The 26045-nt window shown below is 44.2% G+C and overlaps 1 protein-coding gene and 1 long non-coding RNA gene across 3 annotated transcripts; one reads left to right on the top strand and one right to left on the bottom strand.

Moving 5' to 3' along the window:
* Window positions 1-215: 215 nt before the first annotated feature.
* Window positions 216-25927, top strand: CRYZL1 (crystallin zeta like 1). Of its 2 annotated transcripts, XM_084873689.1 has the most exons (13): window positions 216-339; window positions 6558-6629; window positions 7420-7497; window positions 9432-9504; window positions 11560-11604; window positions 13123-13191; window positions 17835-17968; window positions 18676-18787; window positions 19225-19323; window positions 20879-21000; window positions 22428-22533; window positions 24683-24728; window positions 25616-25927. In XM_084873689.1, the coding sequence occupies exons 2-13, from the start codon at window positions 6564-6566 to the stop codon at window positions 25713-25715; spliced, it is 1050 nt and encodes a 349-aa protein (XP_084729815.1). In that variant the 5' UTR covers window positions 216-339; window positions 6558-6563; the 3' UTR covers window positions 25716-25927. The 2 variants fall into 2 exon arrangements, with proteins under 2 accessions (XP_084729815.1, XP_084729814.1); XM_084873688.1 differs by lacking the exons at window positions 24683-24728; window positions 25616-25927 and having other exon boundaries at window positions 322-339; window positions 22428-23264.
* On the bottom strand, window positions 4916-25551 carry LOC311617293. The gene is made up of 3 exons (XR_014794097.1): window positions 25532-25551; window positions 17273-17439; window positions 4916-5361 (listed from the first exon to the last, which is right to left on the bottom strand). It is a non-coding gene; the product is annotated as an uncharacterized lncRNA (long non-coding RNA).
* Window positions 25928-26045: the final 118 nt, after the last annotated feature.

Below are 26045 nucleotides of genomic sequence, written 5' to 3'. Positions count from 1 at the left end.
AGTCCAAGGAAGGTGGTAGGGCAGACAGTTGGCATGAAAAAATGGTGTGGTTTTTAACTGAAATTTGCATAAAACGGAACCCTCCAGGTGACTGCAACTTCACCCATTTATTGGTAGCCGCTGGGCGGCTCCGCCCCTCGCCTCCGAGCAGAGCGTGTCGGGAGATGTAGTTCCGAGTTCGGTTGCTAGGGCTGTCTCGACAGCTCCAAGAGTCCGGGAGTGACGAGCGGCCTGGCCAATGGGAGCAGAGCCTGGGCCCGCGGGGGCGGGCTCTCTGCGGAAGGGCTCGGAGGTGGCGGCGGCGGCGAAGGGGAGGCCGTTAGAGCCTCTCGGAAGCAGGTGAGTCCCGGGTGGCGCGCCGTGTGTCGCGGGAAACGCGGCTTTGGACGAAAGATCGATAGACGCCCCGCGTAACGCTCCCGCTCCGGGGCGGATGGAGTTCGCGCCGCACCCCAGCCTCAGACGCCCTGGGCCCAGGCCCAGCTTCCTTGGCCCAGGCCGTCGAGGGGCGGGGAAGACAGGGTCCGTCTCGCGATCTCCCTCCCGGTCCTTCCTTACGGTCTTCTCTGTTTGCATCTCCCTCCCGCTTCAAAGGAGGAAAAGTCTGCCAGTCCCTCCGCCGATCTCCCTCCCGGGGACCCTTCCTGCCGCATTTTGTCCCTAGAATTATAGTTTATTTTTCTTCCTCCCTCCCTCCTGCCCCGCTGTCTGCCCCTGCGCTGTCCTTTCTGGGCAGTTGCCCAGGTAAAGCGAGGCCGTTTGCAGTGCTGTGACTGTGGGGCCGGGACTGCCTCTTTCGCTCAGCAGCTGATGCCCCGGGAGCGAACGGAGAACCACCTGGCCACGCGCTCCCGCGCCGCCCAGGCTCAGGGTTTGGGCGGGGCCTGGCGCTCCCCGGTGCTGATTCTGCATCAGTTCTGTCCAAGCACTCAGAAGGCGAGCCACTGGTGTCATTTTAAATTTTGTGATTTCAATATTTTTTAAAAAAACATGAAAAGAAGCACGTGAAATTTTAATGTTTTAGTTAGCCCAGTATTTTCAAAAAATATATATCATTTCAACAATAAATATTTTAATTGAGATAGTAGACGTTCTTTTTTTCTTATTGTCTTTGAATCGGATATATTATTACATTTACAGCGCATCTTCATTCCTACTAGCCACAGCTCCAGGGCTCCACTGTGGCCCGCCGCCTTCCTCATTGGGCCGCGCAGATCCAGGGATGCGATGCAGTTGTCCCCTGCAAACACTCCACGGTGTTCAGGCTCGCGTTGCATGTGACCGAACCCTTTGAGATGGGCGGCAGGACCACTTGCAGGGGTCTTCAAACTACGGCCCGCGGGCCACATGCGGCCCGCAGAGGAGTCTGATCCGGCCCGCCAGGTTTTTTGGGCAGTGAGCGCAGCCGAGGTGTTACAGTAGGAATTAGTAGTTCATATAGTCCCACCCTCCAGCTCTCTGAGGGACCGTGATCTGGCCCCCACTTTAAAAAGTTTGAGGATCCCTGATAGAGGTTCTCTGCCCAACGTACAGAAGTAACAGTAACAATGGCCTGCCCTCCCTGAACGCTTGTTTAGAGAGTGCTTTGCACATATCATTTAATCCTTATTGCAACCCTTGTCATAACCACTACCTCTGAGCTGAAACCAGTTTGACTAGGTGAATAGAGCATCGGTCTGCAGACTGAAGGGTCCCAGGTTCGATTCCTGTCAAGGGCATGTACTTTGGTTGTGGGCACATCCCGTTGAGGGTTGTGCAGGAGGTGGCTGGTCGATGTTTCTCTCTCATCAATGTTTCTAGCTCTTTATCCCTCTCCCTTCCTCTCTGTGGAAAATCAATAAAATAAAAAAAGAATGTGCTTCATAAAAAATAAAAAATAACTACCACCTCTGATTTGTAAATCTGAAGGTTAAAATTAAGTAGCCCAGAGCCATATATTATAGCTAGCAGGTAGAAGAACCAGGATTCAGACTCTCAGTTATGGCTTCTAAATCCCATCAGCCACCCGGGTACAGTTACTATCTTCTGTCACTAAGGCATGTCATTGATGCCTCCGCTCCAGTTTATGGCCGGGATGAGGTGTTCAGATTGGAAACAGGATTCCCTGCATAAGGTCAGGTTGCCTTTCAGTTGCACTGAAATATTTTGGTAGTTTTACAACTCTCGGTGCTGTGTATTCAACATCAAAGTTAAGAGCGTTAAACATAGAGATATGTAGGCTTCTGGAGAGGCTCTGTACCTTGGGCAGCTGTATTGCATCTTGACTCATTTGTGTACCTCCATAAAGATGGGAACATTTAGGAATTCTTAAAATGTTTCACTATGGAATCATGGTGTGTTTTGTTTTTGTTTTTGGTGAAATCTTTTTAATTGGTAAAAATTAATGTTTTCTTGCTCATGTGAACTTCATATAGAATATTTCAAAGACAACTTTACTAGTGATTTTTCTAGACGCAATAAACTTGGAACTAAGGAGAGGTTTTGTGAATAGAAGAGTAAAAATACATAGAGCCACACATGCTAAAATATGGTCTTTTGCAAAATAATTTTCTTCTAACTTTATACATTACAATAAATTTGACATTTTGTAGATTTCTCTCGATTGTGAATTAGTAAATATTTAATCAAAATTGCAACTTCTATCTTGCATCTGAAGCAAGATATGGTTTCATTAAGATGCTGTAGTGAGGTCAGGTGGGGCAGCTCAGCTGGTAAGAGCGTCGCCCTGATACACCAAGGTTGCAGGTTCGATTCTTGTCGGGCACAGACAAGAATCAGCCTATGAATGAGGGAGGGCATAATAGGTGACACAACAAATTAGTGTCTCTCTCTCTCTCTCTCTCTCTCTCTCTCTCTCTCTCTCTCTCTTCCCCTCTCTCTACTTTTCTCTCCCTCCTGTCCTCTCTCTAAAATCAATCGATAAATATTTTTAAAGATTCTGTGGTGAGCCGAAACCGGTTTGGCTCAGTGGTAGAGCGTCGGTCTGCGGACTGAAAGGTCCCAGGTTCGATTCTGGTCAAGGGCATGGACCTTGGTTGCGGACACATCCCCGATAGGGGATGTGCAAGAGGCAGCTGGTTGATGTTTCTCTCTCATCGACCTTTCTAGCTCTCTATCTCTCTCCCTTCCTCCTCTCTGTAAAATATCAATAAAATATATATTTAAAAAAAAAAAAGATTCTGTGGTGAGTTGAAAAATTCAGTAGGCATTTACACGCTGCATTAACAATAGTGGAGCAAACTGATAAGTCAGTGGGGAGGAGGAAAGCAGGGTAGAGACTGGGAGATCCCGCAGATGCTGAGGTCCCTCCTCATCACCCACGGGGTCGCATAAGGAGAAGCGGTCACTCATCACCAGTGGTCCACTGTTTCCATGGCACACTGGAGGAATATGTGATGCTAACTGTCAGAGAAATGGAAGCTCCGTTTCTGTTCTGGGATTCTACATTAAATGGCCCTACATTGACGAGCACTGGGCCAAACATTTCCGTTCCTCATGATAATGACCCTCCCACCCCCAACCCACCTATTAGCACCCCCAGAGGTACTGGCAGGGGAATGCCTCCTATAAGACCCCTACGTGCAGGTCAGTAAATCATAAAAGTTATGCTCTCTTGGAGGCAAGAGAGTTATTGAAGAAATTTTTGAGATTCAGAAGCCGCTGGGAGCCTCTGTTTTGGACGGACGTGTTTGAAACCGCAGATAGACAGCGATTTGACATCGGCAAGCAAAAGCCTTTTTTTTTTTTTCTTTTTTCTTTGCTTCTGCCTAAAGCCTATGTCAAAAAGGAAAAATTATCCTTCCTAGTTCTTCACCTGTCTTTCCATCTAAGGTTGTGTGAGAGACAAAGGTTATGCCCCAGGCATGTAAGCTCAGCTGAGTGTCTTGCTAGTGCTCACAGGAACCTAGGCTGTCTAATAGAGAGGACTTACTGTGGCCCTCCCAGCCCTCTCCCCCCTCGGCCAATGCCACTGTCAGCACGTGTCCGGTGTCTGCAGGTCCCTCCAGTACCGGGGACCCTGCAAGCTCACGCATTTTCCTATGGAATCAGACACCAAAAGGGGACATGAAGGCCCTTCCAACATGCTGTCGTGTTGGAAATGCTTCCTGGGGCCAGCAGTGTGGACCCCTCTCGTGTCTCCTGTGACCATCTCATGTGCCCATCTCTGCTCGATGCCACGCAAAGTGCCCTCAGAGTGGACGGGGCTCCAGAGACCGTCGCCTGCGCGGTGTAGTCCTCCCGCGGAGAAGCAGAGCTGCCCTGTTAGCGGGAGCACGTGCTTCACCACCGTGACGGTGGCATTAAACCCAGCCTCCCTCTGCTTTGATTTGCTGACCACATTTTTTAACCACATGCTCGGGCACAGGGCTGTACCTGCTATGTGGATATGTATGAAAAGTCTCTCAGGTTAGTGAGAACACTATGAAAACTTAATATTGCCCTGCGGGCGGCTCAGTGGTTAGTGTCATCCTGATAGACCAAGGTTGCAGTTCAATCCCAGGTCAGGACACGGACAAAAAGCAACCAATGAATGCATAAGTATGTGGAACAAGAAATCCATGGTTCGTGTTCTCCCTCCCTCCCTCCCTCCCTCCCTCCTTCCTCTCTCCCTCTGGCCCCTCTCTCCCCCACCTTCTTTCTCTCTAAAGTCAATCAATAAAAACACCACCTTAGCACTGAGCCACCTCTTCAGTGTGAATGAACTCTCCCCCAGCTCTGTCCTGTGCCACCTCCGGGCATCGCCATGGGCTCGGCCACCCCGGAGAATGGTCTATCCGTTTTCGGAGCTGCTTGGCGATGTCTGCGCTTTCCTGGCACCAGGACGAGGGCGGTTAGAGATCTCGAACTGCGCCTGAAGCGGACGGCCGCAGTGTTATCTGTGCCGGGAACAGCAGAAATCAGTATGTCGAGTCGGGCTTTCGGGAATTGCACTACACCGAGCACACCAGCTGTGCTGACACCCATCGGGACAGAGAACGAGCAGGGGAGCTGGGATCTCGGGAGAGAAGGGAAGGTCTGTGTCCGTAACTTCACGCAGCGGAGGGACTTGTGACAGACACTCGGATGTCCGTGGTGACTGACGGCCAGCAAAGTGTCATGTGGAGAAAGCCGAGTCCAGTTTATGTCTCCTGATGTGAGGTTGACCTGATACTCAGAACACCTTGGGTCTGCAGGTGTAGAGGAGGAATGATCTGTAGAGGTTTTGTTTACAATTATTAATAGATGAGCTCCTCGGGGACTGATGTAGCAGGAGAGCAAGGAGAGTTCATGTTGCCGTTACAACTAAGATGATGCCGTTGGAAATGTCTTGCCATGAATAGGCTACAGCTATCAGCAACCATGGGCGAAACAAACGTGGTGCTGAGGAAAAGCAATGAACACAGGGAATGGAACATAAAATGACAGACCGGGTGAGGCTGTGCTGGGTATTCCCGGGGGGAGCAGACGCGCAGAGGTCAGCAGGCTGTGCGGTGGGGCCGCTGCACTCCCCGTGTGCGCTGTTCTCACCTGTAAATTTACACGTTAGAAAACAGCCCTGGCCAGTTTGGCTCAGTGGATAGAGCGTCAGCCTGTGGACCGAAGGATCTGGATTGATTCTGGTCAAGGGCAAGTACCTCAGTAGTAAGCTCCATCCCAGCCAGACCCTGGTCAGGGCGCGAGAGGCAACCACAATGTGTTTCTTCTCACATCGATATTCCTCTCCGTCTGTCCCTCTCTCTTTCACTCTCTAAATCAATGGGTGAGAATTTGAAAAAGAAAAAGAAAATCGTCCTGGCCTGGTTAGTGGCTGATTGATAAGCGCCATCCTGTGCCCACAAGGTCACCAGTGTGATTCTTGGTCAGGGCACATGCCAGTCAATCAGCTGATGTTTCTCTTTCTCTACCCCTCTCCCTTCCTCTCTCTCTAAAATAAAATAAATAAGATAGTCTTTCATAAAGTTATGAAAATTAAAGAAACAACTGGTGTCCTTAGATGTGCTCCAGAAGCCACAGACTGCAGATTCAAACACTTCCGGTTACAGAAGAATTGGGGGCACCGTCTCGATGTCTTGATGGAACACTTTATTCTTTTTAGATCCTTACCCAAGGGTATGTTTCTGTTGATTTGAGAGAGAGAAAGAGGGAGGGAAACATCGGTGTCTGTCTCCCATCGGCCTGGACCAGGGACCACGCCTGTAACCCAGGGGTGTGCCCTGGCCCAGAATCACCCGCACCTCCCGGGTGGGACGGTGCGCCAGCTGCCTGCACCAGGCTCCCTTTGGACGCTCTTTTTTCACATGTGGGACAAGAGCGCTTTTTAAGTGGCACTTTTGGTGATCTCTGAACCTCTCCCGTTTCCCCGCCTCTCCCAAGTACGTCTGCTAAGATGGCACATTCACTTCTGTGATCACTTTCAAGCACTATTATCGAAGTGTATCTGTGTGAAAACTACATTGATAGTTGTCATTTTATCCTTTGCCAGCACTATTTTTCAATTTTTGCTTTCATTTGGTATTGATGACCTTTTGTTGGTTTGTTTCATGTATATGTATTTTTCTTTTTTTGTTTTGCTTTAGGTGACTATGAAAGGCTTATATTTTCAACAGAGTTCTACAGATGAAAAAATAACATTTGTTTTTCAAGAACGGGTGAGAAAATTGTTTAATCATTAAACAAAATAAGATAAGTATATTTACCCAGTTTAAATGATCTGTTAGTGAAACTTAAACAAAACTCTAAAAATTACTTTCCTTTAATTGTATGTTACAGTGGTAACATATTGTAGTATAAGTATATTTTTAAAAGAGTTGCTACAAAAGTTTTTAGTCCCGTGGGTGGCAGTATAAAAGATACTAGGAAAACAATACAACCTGAATAGTCTTATGTGTTGCAAAATTAACAACTTATTTTGAACACCACAATAAAGTAAATTTCCAGATTGTAGTCATATTTCAGAAAATACATTCTCTCACTCTGAGAAATAAAAGAGGGGGAAAGTATTGTTTTCCACATTAATTTCTGAGCTTTGCAAAGTTACCTTATTCACTAAGCTTTAAATGGTTTCTACTAGGTGGGTTTTTTCCACTTTAAGCATAGCTAGTGGAATTTTCACATATTGGTGATGGTTTGAAAGGTTTGTTGCAGGCCAAAATCATTCCCGTAGTAGAAGCAAGCTGTCTGAGATTCTGACTCTTGACTTACGTGATTTTGGGAGTTAGTGAAAGAGGACAGAGGAAGACCGGATTGTGTTCTTGGTTCCCAAATCCTTACATTACTCTGGAATATATAAGTATGGCATATAAATAGCTCTTAGTTTTCATCCCTAACGTTAGATTTGGAGCCTGGCTAATTTTTTTCGGTTGTGTATGAAAATTTTCACATCATAAAGGCCTGGGCTCAGATGAATGTGTTGTTCATTTCCGTTTTCATTGCTTCTAGGAAAACCTTCCTGTTGCTGAGGATAATTATGTGAAACTGCAAGTTAAAGCTTGTGCTCTGAGCCAGATAAATACAAAGGTATTGTTGCTTTTATTTGGGTCAAAAGTCAGATGAGAATTCATAGTCTATTTAGTGTACTAATATAATGATAAATTACTCTGAGTGCCAAGAAATTGTTGTCATCCTTAGAATAGAACAGCTAGGGGGAAAGTTTGTGTGAATTTGTATGTTTCCATATTAAGATATTAGTCTAATTGAAGTCATGAAGTTTATATTATTACAGGAAAACAACTTATTAGCTCCTTTACATTGTAAAAGGCTGAGAATTTATAATTACTAAGGCCTATAGTCAAGGAAGAAAACACCTTTATAAACATAGTAAAAATATAGAAATTGAATCAACTAATTTATTAACTGTCTATTCTTAGATATTTCTAGTTAGCAAATTTGGACAGACATCTCTCTGTGTCTTTCTCTCCTGCATACACACTCCCAGCCGCTCACTACCATTACTGACCATGAAACACATGGGGAGTTTTCAAGTGGTAAACTGTGGCTGAGTGTGCTGTGACATATAGCAGGGCCGTTTACTCTGTTTTGTAAAAATGAATACCAAAGTTTTATTGGACCCTTAAATGATTGGAGTACAATGTCACCATCATTTCCAGGAATCTAAAAGTTCCCTGCGGTGAAGCCGCATGTAGGGAAATCACAGGACGAAGCCATGTGCGTCCCTCGGCTGCTCTGTGCCCGGAGCACGCCCGAGGGACGGGGCCCCGCACCTGTGAGAGGAATGGAGGACCGCAGCGCTCTGTGCCCAGCCCCCCATGGTGTCCTTTCTAATCTACGAAAAATCCATTAACATCCCCATCTAGGAACAGGAAAGAAAAGGACAAACGGGGCTTCAGTCCCAACCTCTACTCAACATCTCTGGGATACTGGAGGCCCTCGAAGGTGCAAAAAAGCAAGAAAAAGATACAGCAATTGGAAAAAAGTGGAAATCCGAGTCTAGGAAATTATCTCATGTCTAATAGAAAAAGTATAGTAAATTCAATGAAATATTGCACAACTACTAACCATCACGGTTGTGAAAATGTGCAGTGATGTACCAAATGCTAAGGGAGGTGACGGCAGCAGGATGCAGTGCTGTAACCATGATGGTAGCTCTGTAGGAGAGCGCATAGAAGATCACATAGAAAGAAATCATGTAAAACATCCAGCATTTCTCTGAGAGTGTCATCTTAGCAAAAGTACAAAGTTCCACATTGAAAGATTTTTCCGGCAACCAGGTATATGGAGATGATCTTATATAGGAGATCTAAATATTGAAAGATAAAAAATATATACAAGAGACTGACTTCCAATTCTATTTATGTACTGTTCCTAAAATATTGTACTATGATACCTACAAACATGTCCCATGGCTCTGGTGTCATTATAAAAGCTTAAACGGCAGGAACTTAAACGACAGGCTTATCTGTACAGTATATGCTCTGTCACTTCCAAAGGCAAGGGCTTGGTTTGGCCAGAAGATTAACAAAACACTAATCTCTCAAAAATATATGATTTATTCTTTTTAAAAAATTCCAAATTGAAAATAGATGGCAGTTTTCCTAAGTATATCCATCGGCCCTTCCCACCTGCTTCTTAAGGGAGACCACACTCAGAGGGGCTTTACAGGCTGGGAAGGAGAGGAGAGCCTGTGTTCTCAGGGGCCCCTCCTTCACAGACCCTCCCTGAGCTGACGCATGATGTCCCTTCAGACTCGGAAGAAGGAAGATGTTAAACAAAGTGTGTTAGTGGTGATTGGAATAATGATACTCACACCAATTCCTACCTAACAACTAATTCTTACTCAGCGAGAAACCTCTGGTGAAGTGATTTGCTTTGTCTTTATTCCAAATATTGAGTCATATTTGCTTTTCTTGTGGTTTGATTTGTGCTCTTGCTTTCCTCCGGTATAAGAAGCCAGGGTTTATTTTTGACAATAAATAGCCTTTGTCATGATTTAGCTTCTGGCGGAAATGAAGATGGAGAAGGATTTCTTTCCTGTCGGGAGAGAAATCGCTGGAGTTGTGTTAGATGGTAAGTTTCCAGATGTGAACACCTGCATCTGCTTTCTCAGGTAGAAGAATTACATGGCAGCCAATTGGGAGCTGGCACACAAAATCACACACTCTTCTTCAAATAGGAAATGTAATTATACAGAAATGTTTTCCTTTTTAACTAAAAAGAAAAAAGAAAAATAACTGGTGTTTTATAATTAAAGAGCTTATTATACTTCAGTGAATATTTAGGGATTATGTATTTCAGTCTATCAGCAATCATATTGAATAGACCAATATTGTTTCCAAATCAGCACAAATTTCTTCTGTACATTGGCTTTTGGCCCAAATTTATATAATAGTAACTACAGCGACATTAAATTTTAAAGTTTGTGTAAAATTGAGCATTTAAAAGTTAAGCAGTTTGCTCATCTAAAAATGGGTTCTGCCCTGGCTGGGGTGACTCAGTGGTTGAGCATCGACCTATGAACCAGGAGATCAGGGTTCGATTCCAGGTCAGAGCACAGGCCCGGGTTGCAGGCTCAATCCCGAGTAGGGAGCGTACAGGAGGCAGTTGATCAGTAATTCTCTGTCATCATTGATGTTTCTATCTTTCTCTCCCTCTCCCTTCCTCGCTGAAATCAATAAAAATATTTAAGCTGAAACCTTATTATATATTATATATATTGTATAATATATATTATATATTAAAAAAAAAAATCCTCAGATGAGGATTAAAAAGAAATGGGGCCGAAACTGGTTTGGCTCAGTGGATAGAGTGTCGGTCTGCGGACTGAAAGGTCTCAGGTTCGATTCTGGTCAAGAGCATGTACCTTAGTTGCGGGCACATCCCCAGTAGGGGGTGTGCAGGAAGCAGCTGGTCGATGTTTCTCTCTCATCGGTGTTTCTAGCTCTCTGTCCCTCTCCCTTCCTCTCTGTGAAAATCAATAAAATATATTTAAAAAGGAAATGGCTCAAACGAGGCATGCGGGTAGGCAGGGCCAGACCCACGTAGCGCCTCCGATGTCAGCCTGGGTTGTCGGAGGTTGTCAGCAGCCACATGAAGGGCAGCTTGCAGGCAGCCCAGGCTCTCGGGAAGGGGGAGGGTTGGTTGGGTTGTAGACCAACAGCCAGGAGACGACGGAGTCCGTAATCGAGGCATTGGGCACAGGTGAAGAAGGCGTACATATACAAGAAATTCGGAGGCAGTGAGTCAGCATGGCTTAGTAACTGCCTGGGACAGGGGCATCAGAAACAGGCAGGAGCCAGGAGTGACTCCGGATTCTGGCTAAGCCAAGGATTGATGAGTGCCACTAATTGGTAAGGAAGAGGATTCTACTGGGAGGAAGGCGGGGAGTTTCTGTTTCTGTTGCTGAGCTCAGGTACCTGAGTGATATCCCCTGGAGATACCTAGTGAGCAGTGTGTGGTTTAAGCTCAAAGGTGGGCTGTTTTCCTTTATTCCTTAATCCTAAATAGAGAGTCATTCTTCTCTATGCTGTCAACAGCCACATGGCCCAGATTTTGTAGAAAAATTTGTAAAGAATCTTTTTTTTTTAAATTACGGATTGAGAGAGAGCAATATTAATTTGTTGTGCCACTTACTTATGCATTCATTGGTTGAATCTTGTTTGTGCCCTAACCAAGAATCAAACCTCAAACCTTGGCATAGTGAAATGATGTTCTAACCACGGAGCAATCTGGCCAGGATGAGAATCCAAATTTGAAGTGTTCTATCCAACAGTCTCTATAGACCAGGGGTCCTCAAACTTTTTAAAGTGGGAGCCAGATCACGGTCCCTCAGAGAGCTGGAGGGCTGGACTATATGAACTACTAATTCCTACTGTAACACCTCGGCTGCGCTCACTGCCCAAAAAACCTGGCGGGCCGGATCAGACTCCTCTGCGGGCCGCATGTGGCCCGCGGGCCGTAGTTTGAAGACCACTGCTAGACCATCAAAATGTCCTGCACATTCTTGGCCTTTTCTCTGAGTTGGTAACTTTTTATAAATCCATGGATCGTTTTCTTTTAATAGTTAAATAAGAATTATATTTAATAACCTCATAATATTAATTATTAATTTTCTCTATGTTTTAGTTGGAAGTAAGGTATCATTCTTTCAACCTGGTGATGAAGTAGTCGGTAAGTTGTCTATTATACTATCATCTCTTCTTTTGTCTGTACAATTGTTTATTGTGACCTTGCTTCATATACAAAAACTTTCCCGATTTTTGGAATTTGCTCTCAAAAGTCCACTGATGAAGAGAATTGGGAGTTTGAGCTCAGTAGCAGAACATGGAAAAGGTTTCCGTGTTTGGTGGAACAGTAGCAGAGGTAAAAAGAAGGACATAGCTGTTACTGTGCTTGGCACAGCCCTTCGCTGGCAAGACCTCAGTCTACGGCCAGACTGAAAGCTCTGGAGAAAGGTCATAGGTCATCTGCATGACCAACCTGCTCTACAGAAGCTCCCTCTGCACCTCAGCTTGAATTGTATGGGGCCTCTCCCTCTTACTCTTGTAAAACTAGAATTTACTGGTAACATTTCATTTGCTATCTTTTTAAAACCCATACTTAATACTATTTTGCACACACACACACATACACACTTTACATATATCCTAGACCTAGACCATCACACAGACATAAAGTATGACTTTAGTACTCGTCTTTAAAATTACCACTTCTCCAAATGAAATATCCATGGAAAGATATTCATGTGAATTTAGGAAATGGTTAACTTCCTGGCATGCTGAGGCGTTAAGAATATATTTGTCGGAATGTTTCCGTTAGCTGCTTACGATACTGCCTTTGGCATGTATTTTCTTAAAGAATTAATTTTTTCTGTCTTATCTTTTTTATCTGGCCAAGAGGTCAGGGTCACTATTGCTCAATATTCTGTTTGTAAAAGCCCCACATAAAGCCAGACGAGCTCAAGGAGAAGGGATTCCACTGGGAGCACGGAGGTATCTCCTAGACCAGCCATCTCCAACCTCCGGGACCAGCGCTGACAACCGCTGTGCCACCCCAGCATGGCAGGCAGCTGGGCATCAGGCCACCTTTAGTGAGGAACCTAGGTCCTCAAGACTGACCTGCCTGAGGTAGATCAGCCATCGTCTTCCCAGCCTCCCGGGAGCCAGGAAAGGGGAAAAGGAAAGAGAGAGAGCCCGGGTGGTGTCCTGTTCGTGTCAGAAAAGGAAGCATCCCCTTCCCTTCCCCGTTCCTGAGGTCTCCCTCTTCCCTGCACTGGGGACCACTGGTCTCCCTCCTCCCTGCCCTGGGGACCACTGGTCCCCTTCCTCCCTGCCCTGGGGACCACTGGTCCCCCTCCTCCCTGCCCTGGGGACCACTGGTCCCCCTCCTCCCTGCCCTGGGGACCACTGGTCTTCCTCCTCCCTGCCCTGGGGACCACTGGTGCCCCTCCTCCCTGCCCTGGGGACCACTGGTCCCCCTCCTCCCTGCCCTGGGGACCACTGGTCCCCCTCCTCCCTGCCCTGGGGACCACTGGTCCCCCTCCTCCCTGCCCTGGGGACCACTGGTCCCCCTCCTCCCTGCCCTGGGGACCACTGGTCTCCCTCAGAACTCATTCACAAGAGTCAGACGGCTACTGCCTCTCGCCGTCCATTTGGAGACCGTTCCCTTAGGTGTGTGTTTACCTTTCAGGAATCTTGCCCCTGGACTCCGAAGACCCCGGACTCTGTGAAGTCGTGCGAGTGCATGAGCACTACTTGGGTAGGTGGCGGTTCGGCTGGCGCTCAGTAACTCACTGCGCTGTGTGTAGTTACACTGTCATTTCTCTGTGTCTGCTGTGCGTGTACACAGGAAATAACTGTTGGCTGGTCTTCATAATTTAGTACCATAAAATGTATACTCATACTAAACAGTACAGAGACCTTTAAGTTTCATTCACACAGCTCCTGCTTAGAGGCTTGAAAAGAAGTTTCTATCTCTAAAATTATATTCCTAGTTTAAAAAAAAATTATTTTTATGCTTGGTTAGTAATTAAAATTGGAAATGTTAATTTAAAATTTACTTTAAACCTGGCCAGCTAGCTCTGTTGGTTAGAGCGTCATCCCAATATGCCCAAGTGGCAGGTTCAGTCTCCACTAAGGGCACATACAAGAACCAGCCAATGAATACATAAATAAGTGGGACAACAAATCAATGTCTCTCTCGAAAATCAATAAATAAAATTATTTTTAAATCTAGAAAATCCATGTAGAGTCTGAGACAGGAAAGAAACTAAGAACGCTTGTCTTTGGTTTCTATTGCTGATATATTTTGATAAGTGTTCAGTTTAAGTGAAATGTACATTTTTAACTTTTCTTATAGTAATCACTTGAGTATTTATAATAAATATAAACACAGACATACTGCATGAAGCCATTTTCTTAGCAATCAGGGGAAAGCAAATTAAAACCACTTGGCGATGTCATTATATGCCCACAGGACGGACAGTATTATAGATCTGACCTTTCCAGGCTCAGCAAGGACGTGCAGCAGTGGGACCTCTTAGGCACATAAGAGTGTAAACTGGTACAAAAGCATTAGGAAATTCAGCATTATCTAACAATGCAATTCCAGAGCTATTGTGACCTTAAATATAATTTTATTACTGTTAGCATTTTTTAAGGACCACTTGTTTGATTTTTTAATGAAAATGGTAATCCCAATTATTAAGGTGGAATCCGTTCCCCAAAATTCCATATAAGTAACTTGTATGTAAATTAAACAGGCACTGTTAGAGGAACCTAAGTGCCCCCAAGATGGCCTGTCTGTACATCAGCCCTATATGTCCAGAATGTCTAACACTCAAGCTGTTAGCCACATGGTCTCAGATAAATTAATTATAGTCATGCCAAAACTGGTGTGGCTCAGTGGATAGAGCGTCAGCCTGCGGACGGAAGCGTCCCGGTTCGATTCCTGTCAGGGGCATGTATCTTGGTTGTAGGCACATCCCCAGTAGGGGGTGTGCAGGAGGCAGCTGATTCTCTCATCAATGTTTCGAACTCTCTATCCCTCTCCCTTCCTCTCTGTAAAAAAAATCAATAAAATATATTTTTAAAAATAAACAAAATAAATTAATATAGGCATGCACCACTTCACAGCAGGGATACAGCCTGAGAAATGAGGCCTTAGGCAAGTTCACTGTCACGGGAACATCCTAAAGGCTTCCACACCAGACGGCATAGCCTCCTGCACATCTGGGCTGTGTGGTGAGGCAGCCATGGCTCCTGGGCGTACACAGCATGAGATGGCCTCAAGCACAGGTAAATGCTGCCACTAGGGGCATGGTAAGCACGCGGTGTGTGAGGCTGCTGTGGGCATACACAGCATTCTGTTACAGCAATTTTTTTATATGGAGAAAGAGTTCACCCTAAAGTAACAATAAAAAATGGCAAACAGCTACACCAGAACCATAGCTGTTACCATCGCCCAGTATGGTGTACTCACATTGTATGTGCTGTGCTTCTTCTTCCATCTTTTGGAATTTAAAGGCAGAGCAGGAATCTGGGTCTGTCAGAATCTGGCTAAAAGGATGCACACTTGTCCTGTCAGTCAGATTTACCCCACATACCATATATTGCACCCATTTAAAGTACAGGAGTCTGTGGTTTTTAATATATTTGGAGGGTTATTCAACCATCACTGAATCTGATTATTTTTAATCCTCACCTGAGGATATTTTTTCCGTTGATTTTTAGAGAGGTGGAGTTTGAGAGAGAGAGGAAGAGAAAGAGAGACATTGACGTGAGGAGTCCCATCAATTGGCTGCCTCTCACACGAACCTCCCACTGAGGCCAAAAAACAAACCAAGGTACATGCCCTTGACAGGGAATTAAACCTGAGGCCCTTGGGTCCCTGTGTCGGTGCTCTAACCACTAAGCCACCGGCCAGGGCTGTGCTGTACTTTTATATAACTGGCAGTGTGCTAGGTTTGTTTACTCCAGCATCACAACGTGAGGAATGGGTTTTATAAGAGGTCACTACAAAATAGGAATTTTTCACTTAATTATAATTTTAGGTGATCCTATATGATCCCACCGTCATATATGTGACCACCGGTGACAAACTTAGTTATGTAGCACATGATTAATTACATGCTAATTAGTTTATGTTTTGCTGTTTTAATGCCTTGCTTGTCTGTTGTAACATTTTATTTTTTCTTTTTTTTAATATATTTTATTGATTTTTTACAGAGAGGAAGGGAGAGAGATAGAGAGCTAGAAATGTCGATGAGAGAGAAACATTGACCAGCTGCCTCTTGCACACCCCCTACTGGGGATGTGCTTGCAACCAAGGTACATGCCCTTGACTGGAATCGAACCCAGGACCTTTCAGTCCGCAGACCGACGCTCTACCACTGAGCCAAACCGGCTTCGGCTGTTGTAACATTTTCAACATGGTCTAGTACAGCGTTTTTCAACCGCTGTTCCGCGGCACACTGATGTTGCCTGGTGTGCCGTAGGTGCAGACAAGACAAGAATTTTATAATTTTTCACTATTTTGTTTACTTAATATTTCATAATAAAGTAATTATAAAATACTTTCTTTGTGTTTATTTGATTCCTATTCAAGAGAATTACTTTATATATAGTCAATATAGGCACAGAGTTAAATTTTTTAACATTTTCTAATGGTGGTGTGCCTCGTGATTTTTTTCATGAAACAAGTGTGCCTTTGCCCAAAAAAGGTTGAAAAACACTGGTCTAGTATACTTGGCTTCCCCACTAGATGGCACTAGTTGTTGGTAAAAGCAATTAGGACTGTTGGCATTACAGGAAAACTATTTAAAAGAGCTGGTAGAGACTGGACTGTGTTAAGATCACATTCAGTGTACAAAATAAAGACCAAAAAAAAGCAAATAATGAAACACGAGGAGCAGCTTGATGGTCAGCTCTCTGGCTGGGTTGCTCACTTGGGTAGGATGTCATCCTAACCAATGCAAAGGTTGCAGGTTCGATCCCCTGGTCAGGGCACATACAAGATTCAACCAATGAATGCAGAAATAAGTGGGACAACAAATCCATGTTTCTGTCTCTCTCAAAATCAATAAATTTATTTATTTTTTTTATTGATTTCTTACAGAGAGGAAGGGAGAGGGATAGAGAGTTAGAAACATCAATCAGCTGCCTCCCGCACGCCCCACTGGGGATGTGCCCGCAACCAAGGTACATGCCCTTGACCGGAATCGAACCTGGGACCTTTCAGTCTGCAGGCTGACACTCTATCCACTGAGCCAAACCAGTTTCGGCAATAAATTTAAAATTTTTTAAAGTAAAAATAAGTTGTATTAGAAGTTTGTATTTTGTTCCCAATGCAGTAGAAAGCCATTGATGACTTCTAAGCAGAGAAGTGTTAGGATGTTATTTATGTTTTTAAAAGATCATTCTGATATGTTTCTATTTTTCAAAGACACTTAAAAAGATTGAAAAGAGAAGCTATAAAGTTGAAAATAATATTTACAATGCCTAACTAATTCATTTAGAATACATAAAAATTCCTATAACTAATAAGACAAAGAAAAGCTGATAAAACACTTGAACAATCGGCCAGGAAACATGGAAGGGTGCTCAGCCTCATCGGTATTGGGGAAAAGCAAACTGAAGTCAGAGGAAGAGGCCGCCACACACACTGGATGGTAGAAATGTCCGCTAATGCCCCGGCCCCAAGGAGGCTGGCGGCACAAGGCTGGTAGCACATGACTGGTTACATACTCATTCGCTTAGTACGTCTTGCTGTTTTCATGCCTTCTCACAGCACAGCAGCCCTCTCTCCCGTAGCTGCCCCTCAGCGTGGAGGGGAGACTTACCCGGGCCCTTCGGGCGGGTGGGGAAGTCGCAGGTAATGCCGGGGCCTGGGATCCTGCTCCTCAGCTCACAGCCGGGAGGAAGCGTGTGCGCCTGGTAACGCCTGGTAACGCCATCTTTCCGCCACAGCTGTTCACAGTGCCCCACATGGAACCGCAGCTGTTCTTCCCTGGAGAACAGATAACCGAAAAGGTGTGCGCTAACAACAATGCTGAGCATAAAAGCAAGGCAGGAAATAATGCATATGGGTATGACTGCCTCTAGCGGAAGTGTAAAACCAGACAGAGCTAAGTTACACTACATTTAGGAATAAATACTTGAGTATTGAACTATGGAAGCAAGTAAGAAACTAAGTTAGGATGGTGGTGACCGCTGATGTCAGTCATATCCCAATTTAAAAAGCGGGTGGCTCCCGCGGGGAGAGGCTGTGGGTGAGGGCTTACGCCGGGGCGGGTGGAGGCCGGGACCAGGGCCTGGGGGACATGGTGGCCCAGGGGAATGCCCAGACCAGGAGCACGGACCCACGGGACTTGCTAACGGGCTGTTTCCTGTTCTTTGTGGCAGTTCACAAGCCAGAGAAAGTGACGTGGACAGAAGCGGCCGGGACCGTCCGGGACGGCGTGCGCGCCTACACGGCTCTGCATTACCTGGCTCGGCTCGCCCCCGGGAAGTGGGTGCTGGTCATGGATGGAGCCAGTGTAGGTGCTGACAGTGTGTCCACAGACAGCCACACACAGCAAACGCAGGGCAGGGCCGCCCATTATTAACATAAGTCTGCCAGGAGCTTACTCACTGATTTTTATATTTTTTACCAAATTCCTATTTTGTGAAAATAAGCAGCTTTTATCCATAGAGATAAGTTAGACTTGATGTGTTTCTTCTTTGAATGTGCTAGTAATTACAACAGCAAACAGACTTTTTCATGCCAGTTACACAGCCCGAATGGCTCATGAAGTCTCTGAAGCCATACCTCAGATCTCCCTACCAATTTCCCATCATACCCCTCACAGTTACACGTTAGCAAGGCGCTGCATTTATAGATTCAAATAAGTGCTAATTTAAACATTTTACATGCATCATCAAAAAAATAATACTACACCAACAGCAAACACATAAAGATCCTTACAGGCCCTCTTTCTCACCCCAAGGCCGCTTTCTCACTCGCCTCCAGCCTCGGAAGCACTGCTCCGGTCAGACGGGGTGAGAGCACGTGGCCCACATGGCTCTCTGCCCCCCTTCTGAGGAAAGCCCATCAGACGTTTAATCCTACTAAACTTGTCCGTATTTTTTTCTTTTGCTGACAAGTAACATTTAAAAAAATACTAAAGTACCACCGTCTGACCCTTTACTGACCAGCCTGTAAATGACTGAGAGGTGCCTCTGCCCTGTGTCTGTTTTCCCGCAGGCACCTGGGACCATCGCTATTCAGCTGGCACACCACCGAGGGGCCAGAGTGATCTCCACGGCGGGCAGCCCTGAGGACAGGCAGTACCTTGAAGGACTCAGGCCTGCTCTCGGTGGGTAAACCTACACAACAAAGACTTTAAAACCAAACTCTGAAGGCATAGCCCCTTTTAAAATGCGCTTAGTGTCTGTGCTAAGTCTAATAGTTTTAATGAATTTTTTTGTTTTTTAAACCTACATTTTGTCAATATTTTCTTCTTCTTTGTCCCATTGTTATCAACTTAGCCAAGTTGGAATAAGGTGAACTTTGAAACAATTTAGAAATACCTGGTGCCTCTTTGGTTTAGTCAATAAATCAGTGTATTGAATATGTCAATCCCTTCCTTTAAATTGATCCTTACCAATATCAGTTAGATGAGAAAAAAGTGTATTTGGATTCAGTAATTGTCTGAACCAGTTAATCATTTCGAAGGTCAGATGTGTGCTCTCTTCCTCTGACTTGTGGGGACAACCACAGAGCAGTACAGAGCCTGGCTTCCTGTCCTTACAGCCCGAGTGATCGACGTGTCCAGCGGGAAAGCCCACATTGCTGAGAGCTGTTTGGAAGAAACAGGTGGCCTGGGCGTAGACATTGTCCTGGATGCTGGAGGTGGGTGCTTTACTAAATTAGTAGTCTGTAATTTTAGTATGATGGCTGAATTTTAGGAATAACAAAATAGCCTTAGCTGGCGTTGCTTAGTGGGTAGAGCAGTGGCCTGCAGACTGAAGGGTTCCAGGTTCAATTCTGGTCAAGGGCACATGCCTGGGTTGCAGGCTCAATCCCAGTTTGGTGCATGCAGAAGGCAGTCAATCAATGATTGATTCTTTTTCATCATTGATGTTTCTATCTCTCTCTTTCTCCCTTCCTCTCTGCAGTCAATAACAATATATATATTTTAAAAATACATATTTTCCCCAGGAAATATTTTTTAACATATTTTTTAAATTGCTGCTTAGTTTTGGGTTTCTTTTAAACTTTCATATTCAAATTGGCATTTCTTTGTTTTATCCCGTAAACTCTGTCTGGAAGAGAGAGCATAGGCACTAGAGCTGAAGTATCCCTACAAGAACCTACAAGCATGATCTCTTCCACGGTCCTACATGATGCACAGTAGTCTAGTCTCAGCCAGCTGCTTATGCAGTCACTTTGCTATATCGGCCCTCTACTGGATGGGTGACATACAGTGTCTACTTGGAAAACGAAGATAATTCTGTTCCACTTTCACCCGCTGTGCAGTTTGGTTGTTTAGCACCTAATTGTACAGTTAGGTAGTGGGTCTCACCTATAGGGTAGATTTTACAATCTGCAAAGGCATTCTGCATACACTTCATTAGAATTTGTCCTCTACTGTGAGAATCATAGGTGAATACAGCTGCATGTGGCCATCGTATGTGTTTCTATTTGCCAGAATTTCAGGATTTTAAATTAACTACCAGAAAACCTTTCAGTGGAAGCGAATGTATACTTTCGTTAGCTTTTCAAGTTGACATTTCAATAATTATGTCCAAGTATGACCATCTTGAATTTATGCATTCCTTAATCAGGGGTCAACTTTTCCCAAAGTATCAAGCAACTTAAGTTACGGTTAAAACCATCAGACTTAGTTACCTGTTAATTACCTTGCCTGGTTCTCAAATGAAAAAAAGACTTTCTTTGTAGTTGTTTTACTTTTTGTTTTTTTGTTAATCCCAACCTGAGGATATTTTTCCATTGATTTTTAGAGAGTGGAAGGAAAGGGGGAGAGACACACAGAGAGAAACATCGATGTGAGACAGATACATCCATTGGTTGCTTCCCATACATGCCTGGTTGGGGGTCTGCAACAGGGATCTGCAACGGAGGTACGCACCCTTGACCAGAACCAAACACTTGACCCTCTGTCCAAGGGCCAGTGCTCTATCTACTGAACCAACCCAGCTAGGGGTGAAAAACACTTTTATCTTTGGTTATTTCACTTATAATTAAATCTGGAGTTTATGACCAGTTATAATGCAAAAATATATTTTTAAGGTGTCTGAATACATTGTGTTGACTTTTTCTTAAAAAATGCTTCCTCATTCCTACATTAAAAATTAAAGAGAACTTGTTTGAAGAATAAATTTTTATCAGATGACTAAAATATATATTTCTCTACTCTCTCTTTTTTAAACTATTCCCTCGTAAGTGAGACTATATAGTAAAGATGATGAACCAGCTGTAAAATTACAACAACTGCCACATAAGCATGACATCCTCTCACTCCTGGGTGTCGGAGGCCACTGGGTGACGACAGAGGAAAACCTGCAGGTATGACCAGAAACAGGAAAGATGGCTATTCGGCCAGAAGCGCACAGCTGACAGGGAACAATGCCTGAGTCTTTGCTAAATTTGTGTGAATTCTGAAGTATACCCTACTTTTTAAAGAAAGGTAGTTTTTACACTTTAGTTACATGTTAGCCAAAATGTTGAAACAGTGCCTAGCAGAGTTCCTTTAACTTATTTAGTAGTTTGGAGGCAGTGACTTCTGAACTTAATACTATTTCAAAAATAGGACTTCTTTAATCCTCACCCAAGGATATGTTTTATTTTTTTTATTGAGTTGAGAGAGAGAGGAAGGGAAAGAGAGAAACATTGATGTGAAAGAGAAACATCAATTGGTTGCCTCCCGTATGTGTCTGACTGGGGATCAAACCTGCAGCCTTTTGGTGTATGGGCCAATGCTCCAACCAACCAAGCCAGAGTAAGGATTTTTTCTTAGTAACAAACATTGACATATACTTAGCAAAATATTTCTATACAAAATTATCACAATTTCCTAACTATGGTCTAATTGGAATATGCTATAATTGTGTGTGTATATATGTATTTACATATACATATATACATGTATATGCGCGGCCACACACACACACACACACATATGTGTATATATATGTATACTAGAAGCCCAGTCCACAAAATTCATGCACTGGGGGTGGGTCCTTCAGCCCGGCCTGCACCCTCTCGCAGTCCGGGACTCCTCAGGGATGTCTGCCTAAGCCAGCAGTCAGACATCCCTCTTGCAGTCCAGGACCCTCGCTCCTTACCACCCGCCTCCTCGCTGCTCCTTACTGCTCCGAGGCAGGAGAGGCTCCCATCCCTGCCGCTGCACTTACCAGCAGAGACCTGGCTTCTAGCTGAGCAGCAGGCCCCCTGTGGGACTGTACTGACCAACAGGGGGCAGCTCCTGTGTTGAGCATCTGCCCCCTGGCGGTCAGTGTGCATAATAGCAACCAGTCATTCTGACATTTGATTGATTTGCATATTAGGTTTTTATCATATAGGATAGGATATACACTTTCTCCCAAAAGTATATTTCTTAACAGAATTGAAATTAAATATTTTTATCATGGTTGATATGCAAATGCCATAATTTTCATATACCAGTCTTCATGATTTTCTGACATCCTCATGAAAATGACTGGGAAGTAGCAGCCAGAAATCTAACACACACACACTCTACTTCTCCACCATCAGGATTCTGGTTTGGCCTTGCATCTGATCTTGCTGTTTCATCATTTGGGAGAATGAAATGCAAAAGGAAACATGATTCCCATGTTGTTATTAAGTTTGTGTGCTGGTCATTTATGATTTGGGTATTATTTAATTGGTGTGGAATTTTTCTGGCTCAAGATACTAGTCCTCCTTCTGCTGTTAACCTCAGTGTTGATCAGTCTTTGTGCATTCTGTCCAAGCTGGACCCTCCAGATAGCCACTGCCTCTTCCTCAAGGGAGCAACAGTGGCGTTCCTTAATGACGAAGTTTGGAATTTGTCAAATGTACAACAAGGAAAGTATCTTTATATCCTTTTTTTCTACTGACTTGAGTTTCTGGCTTGAAATTTACCTTGCATTATCATAATTAAGTTCTTTAATAATGGCAATAATAAATAATAGCAACTAACTTTCATTGATCATGTCAAACAATGTTCCACAGGCTGGGTCGGATTAATTTACTTAAATATTAAAACCACCCTCTGAGGTGTGCGTAGTATTATCATTCCTAGTTCACAGGTGAAGGAACTGAGATGTAGACAGGTTAATTAATACGAGCCCAGGGCTTCCGCTAGCAAGTGGCTGGACTGGAATCGTACCCAGGCAGCCTTGCGTGTGTCTGAATGGGAGATGGCTGTAGTTCCGTGGAAGTTTGTCTTGGTTTGGCCTGGCATTATGGAAATTCCACGTCACCGTGAGAGGTGGCATTCTTACACCTATGGTGGTACCACTGTGCAGAACCTTTGGAACACATACCTCAGTTAAAGAGTTTGTGGGGTGTTTGTAAGATTACCAATGCTAAGAAATCAACTGAGAGGAGTTTGATTTTTAAAATGGAAGTTACTCAGAGACAAATCTGGTAAAGGAAGCCAAATCTATTTTGAGTAAAAGGAATGAAAAGTTTTCATGAGAATATGAAAGCTGTTCCAAAAGAAAGATCCAAGCCTCCTCAGAGCAAGGTGAACTTACAAATAAACCCTTTATTTCTAAGATGACTGTCCTAAAGGCAGCTGCTCTTGGTAAAATCTTTAAGAAATTGGTGTAAAAAAAAAAAATAATAAGTTCTTGTAGCTTAATAGTGCCCTTGTGCTGCAGGAAGAGCCTTGTGCTTGCCTCCACCGGCTCTCATTTGGCGTTCAGCGTGTCATTCCACGAGGGATGTGTGCAAAGGGCAGCCTGCCTACGAGCACGTCAGAGGGTGCAGAGCCTTCAGCTAGGGTTTCCTCAGTGTGCTGTGTATGTTGAGTTTTAAAGAGAACATTTCAAAACCGGAAAGGCCCCTTAATGTAGCGAGTGTATTAGTAACTCGCTATTTCTGATTAAATATTTTCCTATTAAATTTAGAATATAAAGTTAGTCTTTAACTTTCTAGAAGAATTTTGTTGGAATTTCAATTTAAAGCAACTTAAATGTCCAATTACATTATAGTAATCAAGAACACCATTACGTATTAACAATAGAGGAACAACATGTATTAAAAGCAATAGCATATTTTGAATTTTACATGTCAGAATAGAGGATGGCTGCTTTGCCCATGTTACTTAATTCTTTCACTTGCCCTCTCTTCCCCACCAGAGATGATTTAAACCTACTTAACAAACCCCTGGACCATGCTGACACATAACATGTTTCAATGAAATGTTAAATTTTCAAAAATCAAAAATACACATGACAAATACTCTCTTATGCATACTGTTGGCACTTTCATTAACAGAAGTAGAAAGAGAATTTATAGTATGAATAAGTAAATCCATATTCTTTAGGTCCTTTAAAAAATCTTTAAAATGTCTATGTTTATATTTTTTAATTTACATTTTCTGAAGTCCTGAATCAGACTTTAGTCTCACTTACACAAACCTCTCCCAGGTGTTGCTGCTTGTGATTTAACATAGAGTTCTCCTTCCAATTATGGTCATAAACAGTTCTCCAGTACTAGCAATTACACTTTCAATTCTACTATTCAAATTTCAGTTAAATGACTAGATCTCTTAAAATTTTCATTTTCTGACTCTCTTAGTTGCATATGTCACACCGACACAGTTTATCAACTTTCCTGCACACAAATTGGGAGTCTATAGCCATTTCTTAAATAAATGTGCACCCACAGTAAGTGGTGTTTTTAACAAAGTCACTAAGTGGTACTGAGTGAAACCTGACACCATTCCATGACCATCTTTCTGGGAAACACCTAGTCACTCCTTAGGACAGGCAGGGGCTTGCTTCTTTCACCACTTGTTTGTAGGAGTTTAGCTCTATTATGTTACCACCACTCTCATATCATTTCCCTTTTTTATTTTTTAGAGAAATTTGACAGTTTACAGAATTTCTGTAACCATTTTTTAATTGTGAGAGTATGAAAATTTTTTTAAAGTGAACTGCCTAGCATCTCCAGCTGATTGAATGCTTTTCTTTAAACCTGTCTTTCACATTGCCACCTTAACTGCTCTTCCAGCTACGTGTCTTAAAAGATGTGATGGAGAAGTTAGCAACTGGTGTTTTTAGGTACGTTGAATACAAAATTATTGTTCTGGTTTATTTTTCTGTTCTCAAGGGGATAAGGCTGGCATTTTTGTTTCAGCTTTCACAGCACACCTATTGCCTCCATATTTTAGTATTTTGTTTAAATAGCTGCTCCTTAAAATTTCCCTTTAAAAAAAACACAAACTTTTTTTTATTGATTTCAGAGAGGAGGTAGAGATAGAAACATCAATGAGAGAGATCATTGATCTGCTGCCTCCTGCACGCCCCCTATTGGGAATCGAGCCTGTACCACAACCAGGCACGTGCCCTTGACTGGGATCAAATCTGGGACCCCTCGGTCCCCAGGCCCAAACTCTATCCACTGAGCCAGACCCGAAGGCGGTAGCATGTCTCAGAGTTGTATGTTGTGGCACACCAGAAAGTGTTCCCAAAGATACAAGTGGCTCCTGAGTTTCCCTTCCTCCATTCTACACCCACGTCATCCCCCTCCCAAAGCAACGTTGAGAAGAGGGAAAAGTTAAACGATTTTTAATCTATTGTATTTACCAAAAAGAGGGAGCTGCTTTTCCCCTTTAGAATGTAACCACTTCGGTCCTGGCCGGTGTTGCGCAGTTGGTTGTCACCCTGGGCACCCGAGGTCCCGGGTTCAATTCCCGGTCAGAGCACCTGCCAGATTGGGGGCTGGGTGCCCTCTAGGGGGCGTGCAGGAGGAGCCCACCCAGGTTTTGGCTCACGTCGGTGTTTCTGTCTCTCCCTTCCCCCGTCGCTCTGAAGTCAATAAAAACTTATTTTAAAAAATTAACGTATTTTGATGGTGGGCATACCAATGGACGAGTTGGTATCAATCAGGGAGGTGCAGCGGCTTCCTGCCGCCGCCTGAGCGTCTCCTCTCTCCGCTTCCCCCTCAGGCCGCGCCTGGCGGAGCCCGTCGCCCTGCACGAGGCCCGGGCGGCCATGGAGGCGGCCCAGGAAGACCCGGCGGGGAAAAAGCAAGTGGTGCAGTTCTGACTGACGTCCCGGGCTCGGGTGGACGGCCGCCCTGTGTTCGAAGCAGTTTCCCTGGAAACTGTTCGGAAACGTCAAGGAAGATAAAAGCAAGTTGTTCCATGTTTAAGCATGTCTTCCTGCTGAGACAAGATGGTTATTTACTTCAAATGCCGGGAAAGTCTGAAAAGTCCATGTACGTCTGTGATTAACACCTAAAGGGAATGTTCTGGAAGCCTCCTGTCCCCGTGTTTATGTACCTGCCTCCGTCCCAACCTTCTTTCCACGAAGAAACTAGCGTTCTGTGCGTCCGCTGTAGGCGCGGGTCTGCCGCCGGCGTGTCTGTCCTCCCGC

This window comes from Pipistrellus hanaki (assembly GCF_964339955.1).
Source record: "Pipistrellus hanaki genome assembly, chromosome: 2".
NCBI lineage: Eukaryota > Metazoa > Chordata > Mammalia > Chiroptera > Vespertilionidae > Pipistrellus > Pipistrellus hanaki.
The sequence above is the reverse complement of the archived record's forward strand: the minus strand, read 5'-3'. Positions and strand labels throughout refer to the sequence as shown.

Excerpts from the sequence above, each read along its gene's own strand:
- CRYZL1 (XM_084873689.1), top strand. The coding sequence starts at position 6,564 with ATGAAAGGCTTATATTTTCAACAGAGTTCTACAGATGAAAAAATAACA. Across the intron at positions 17,969-18,675 it reads TGGTCATGGATGGAGCCAGT|GCACCTGGGACCATCGCTAT; the intron begins GTAGGTGCTGAC and ends GTTTTCCCGCAG. Across the intron at positions 19,324-20,878 it reads CATTGTCCTGGATGCTGGAG|TGAGACTATATAGTAAAGAT; the intron begins GTGGGTGCTTTA and ends TTCCCTCGTAAG.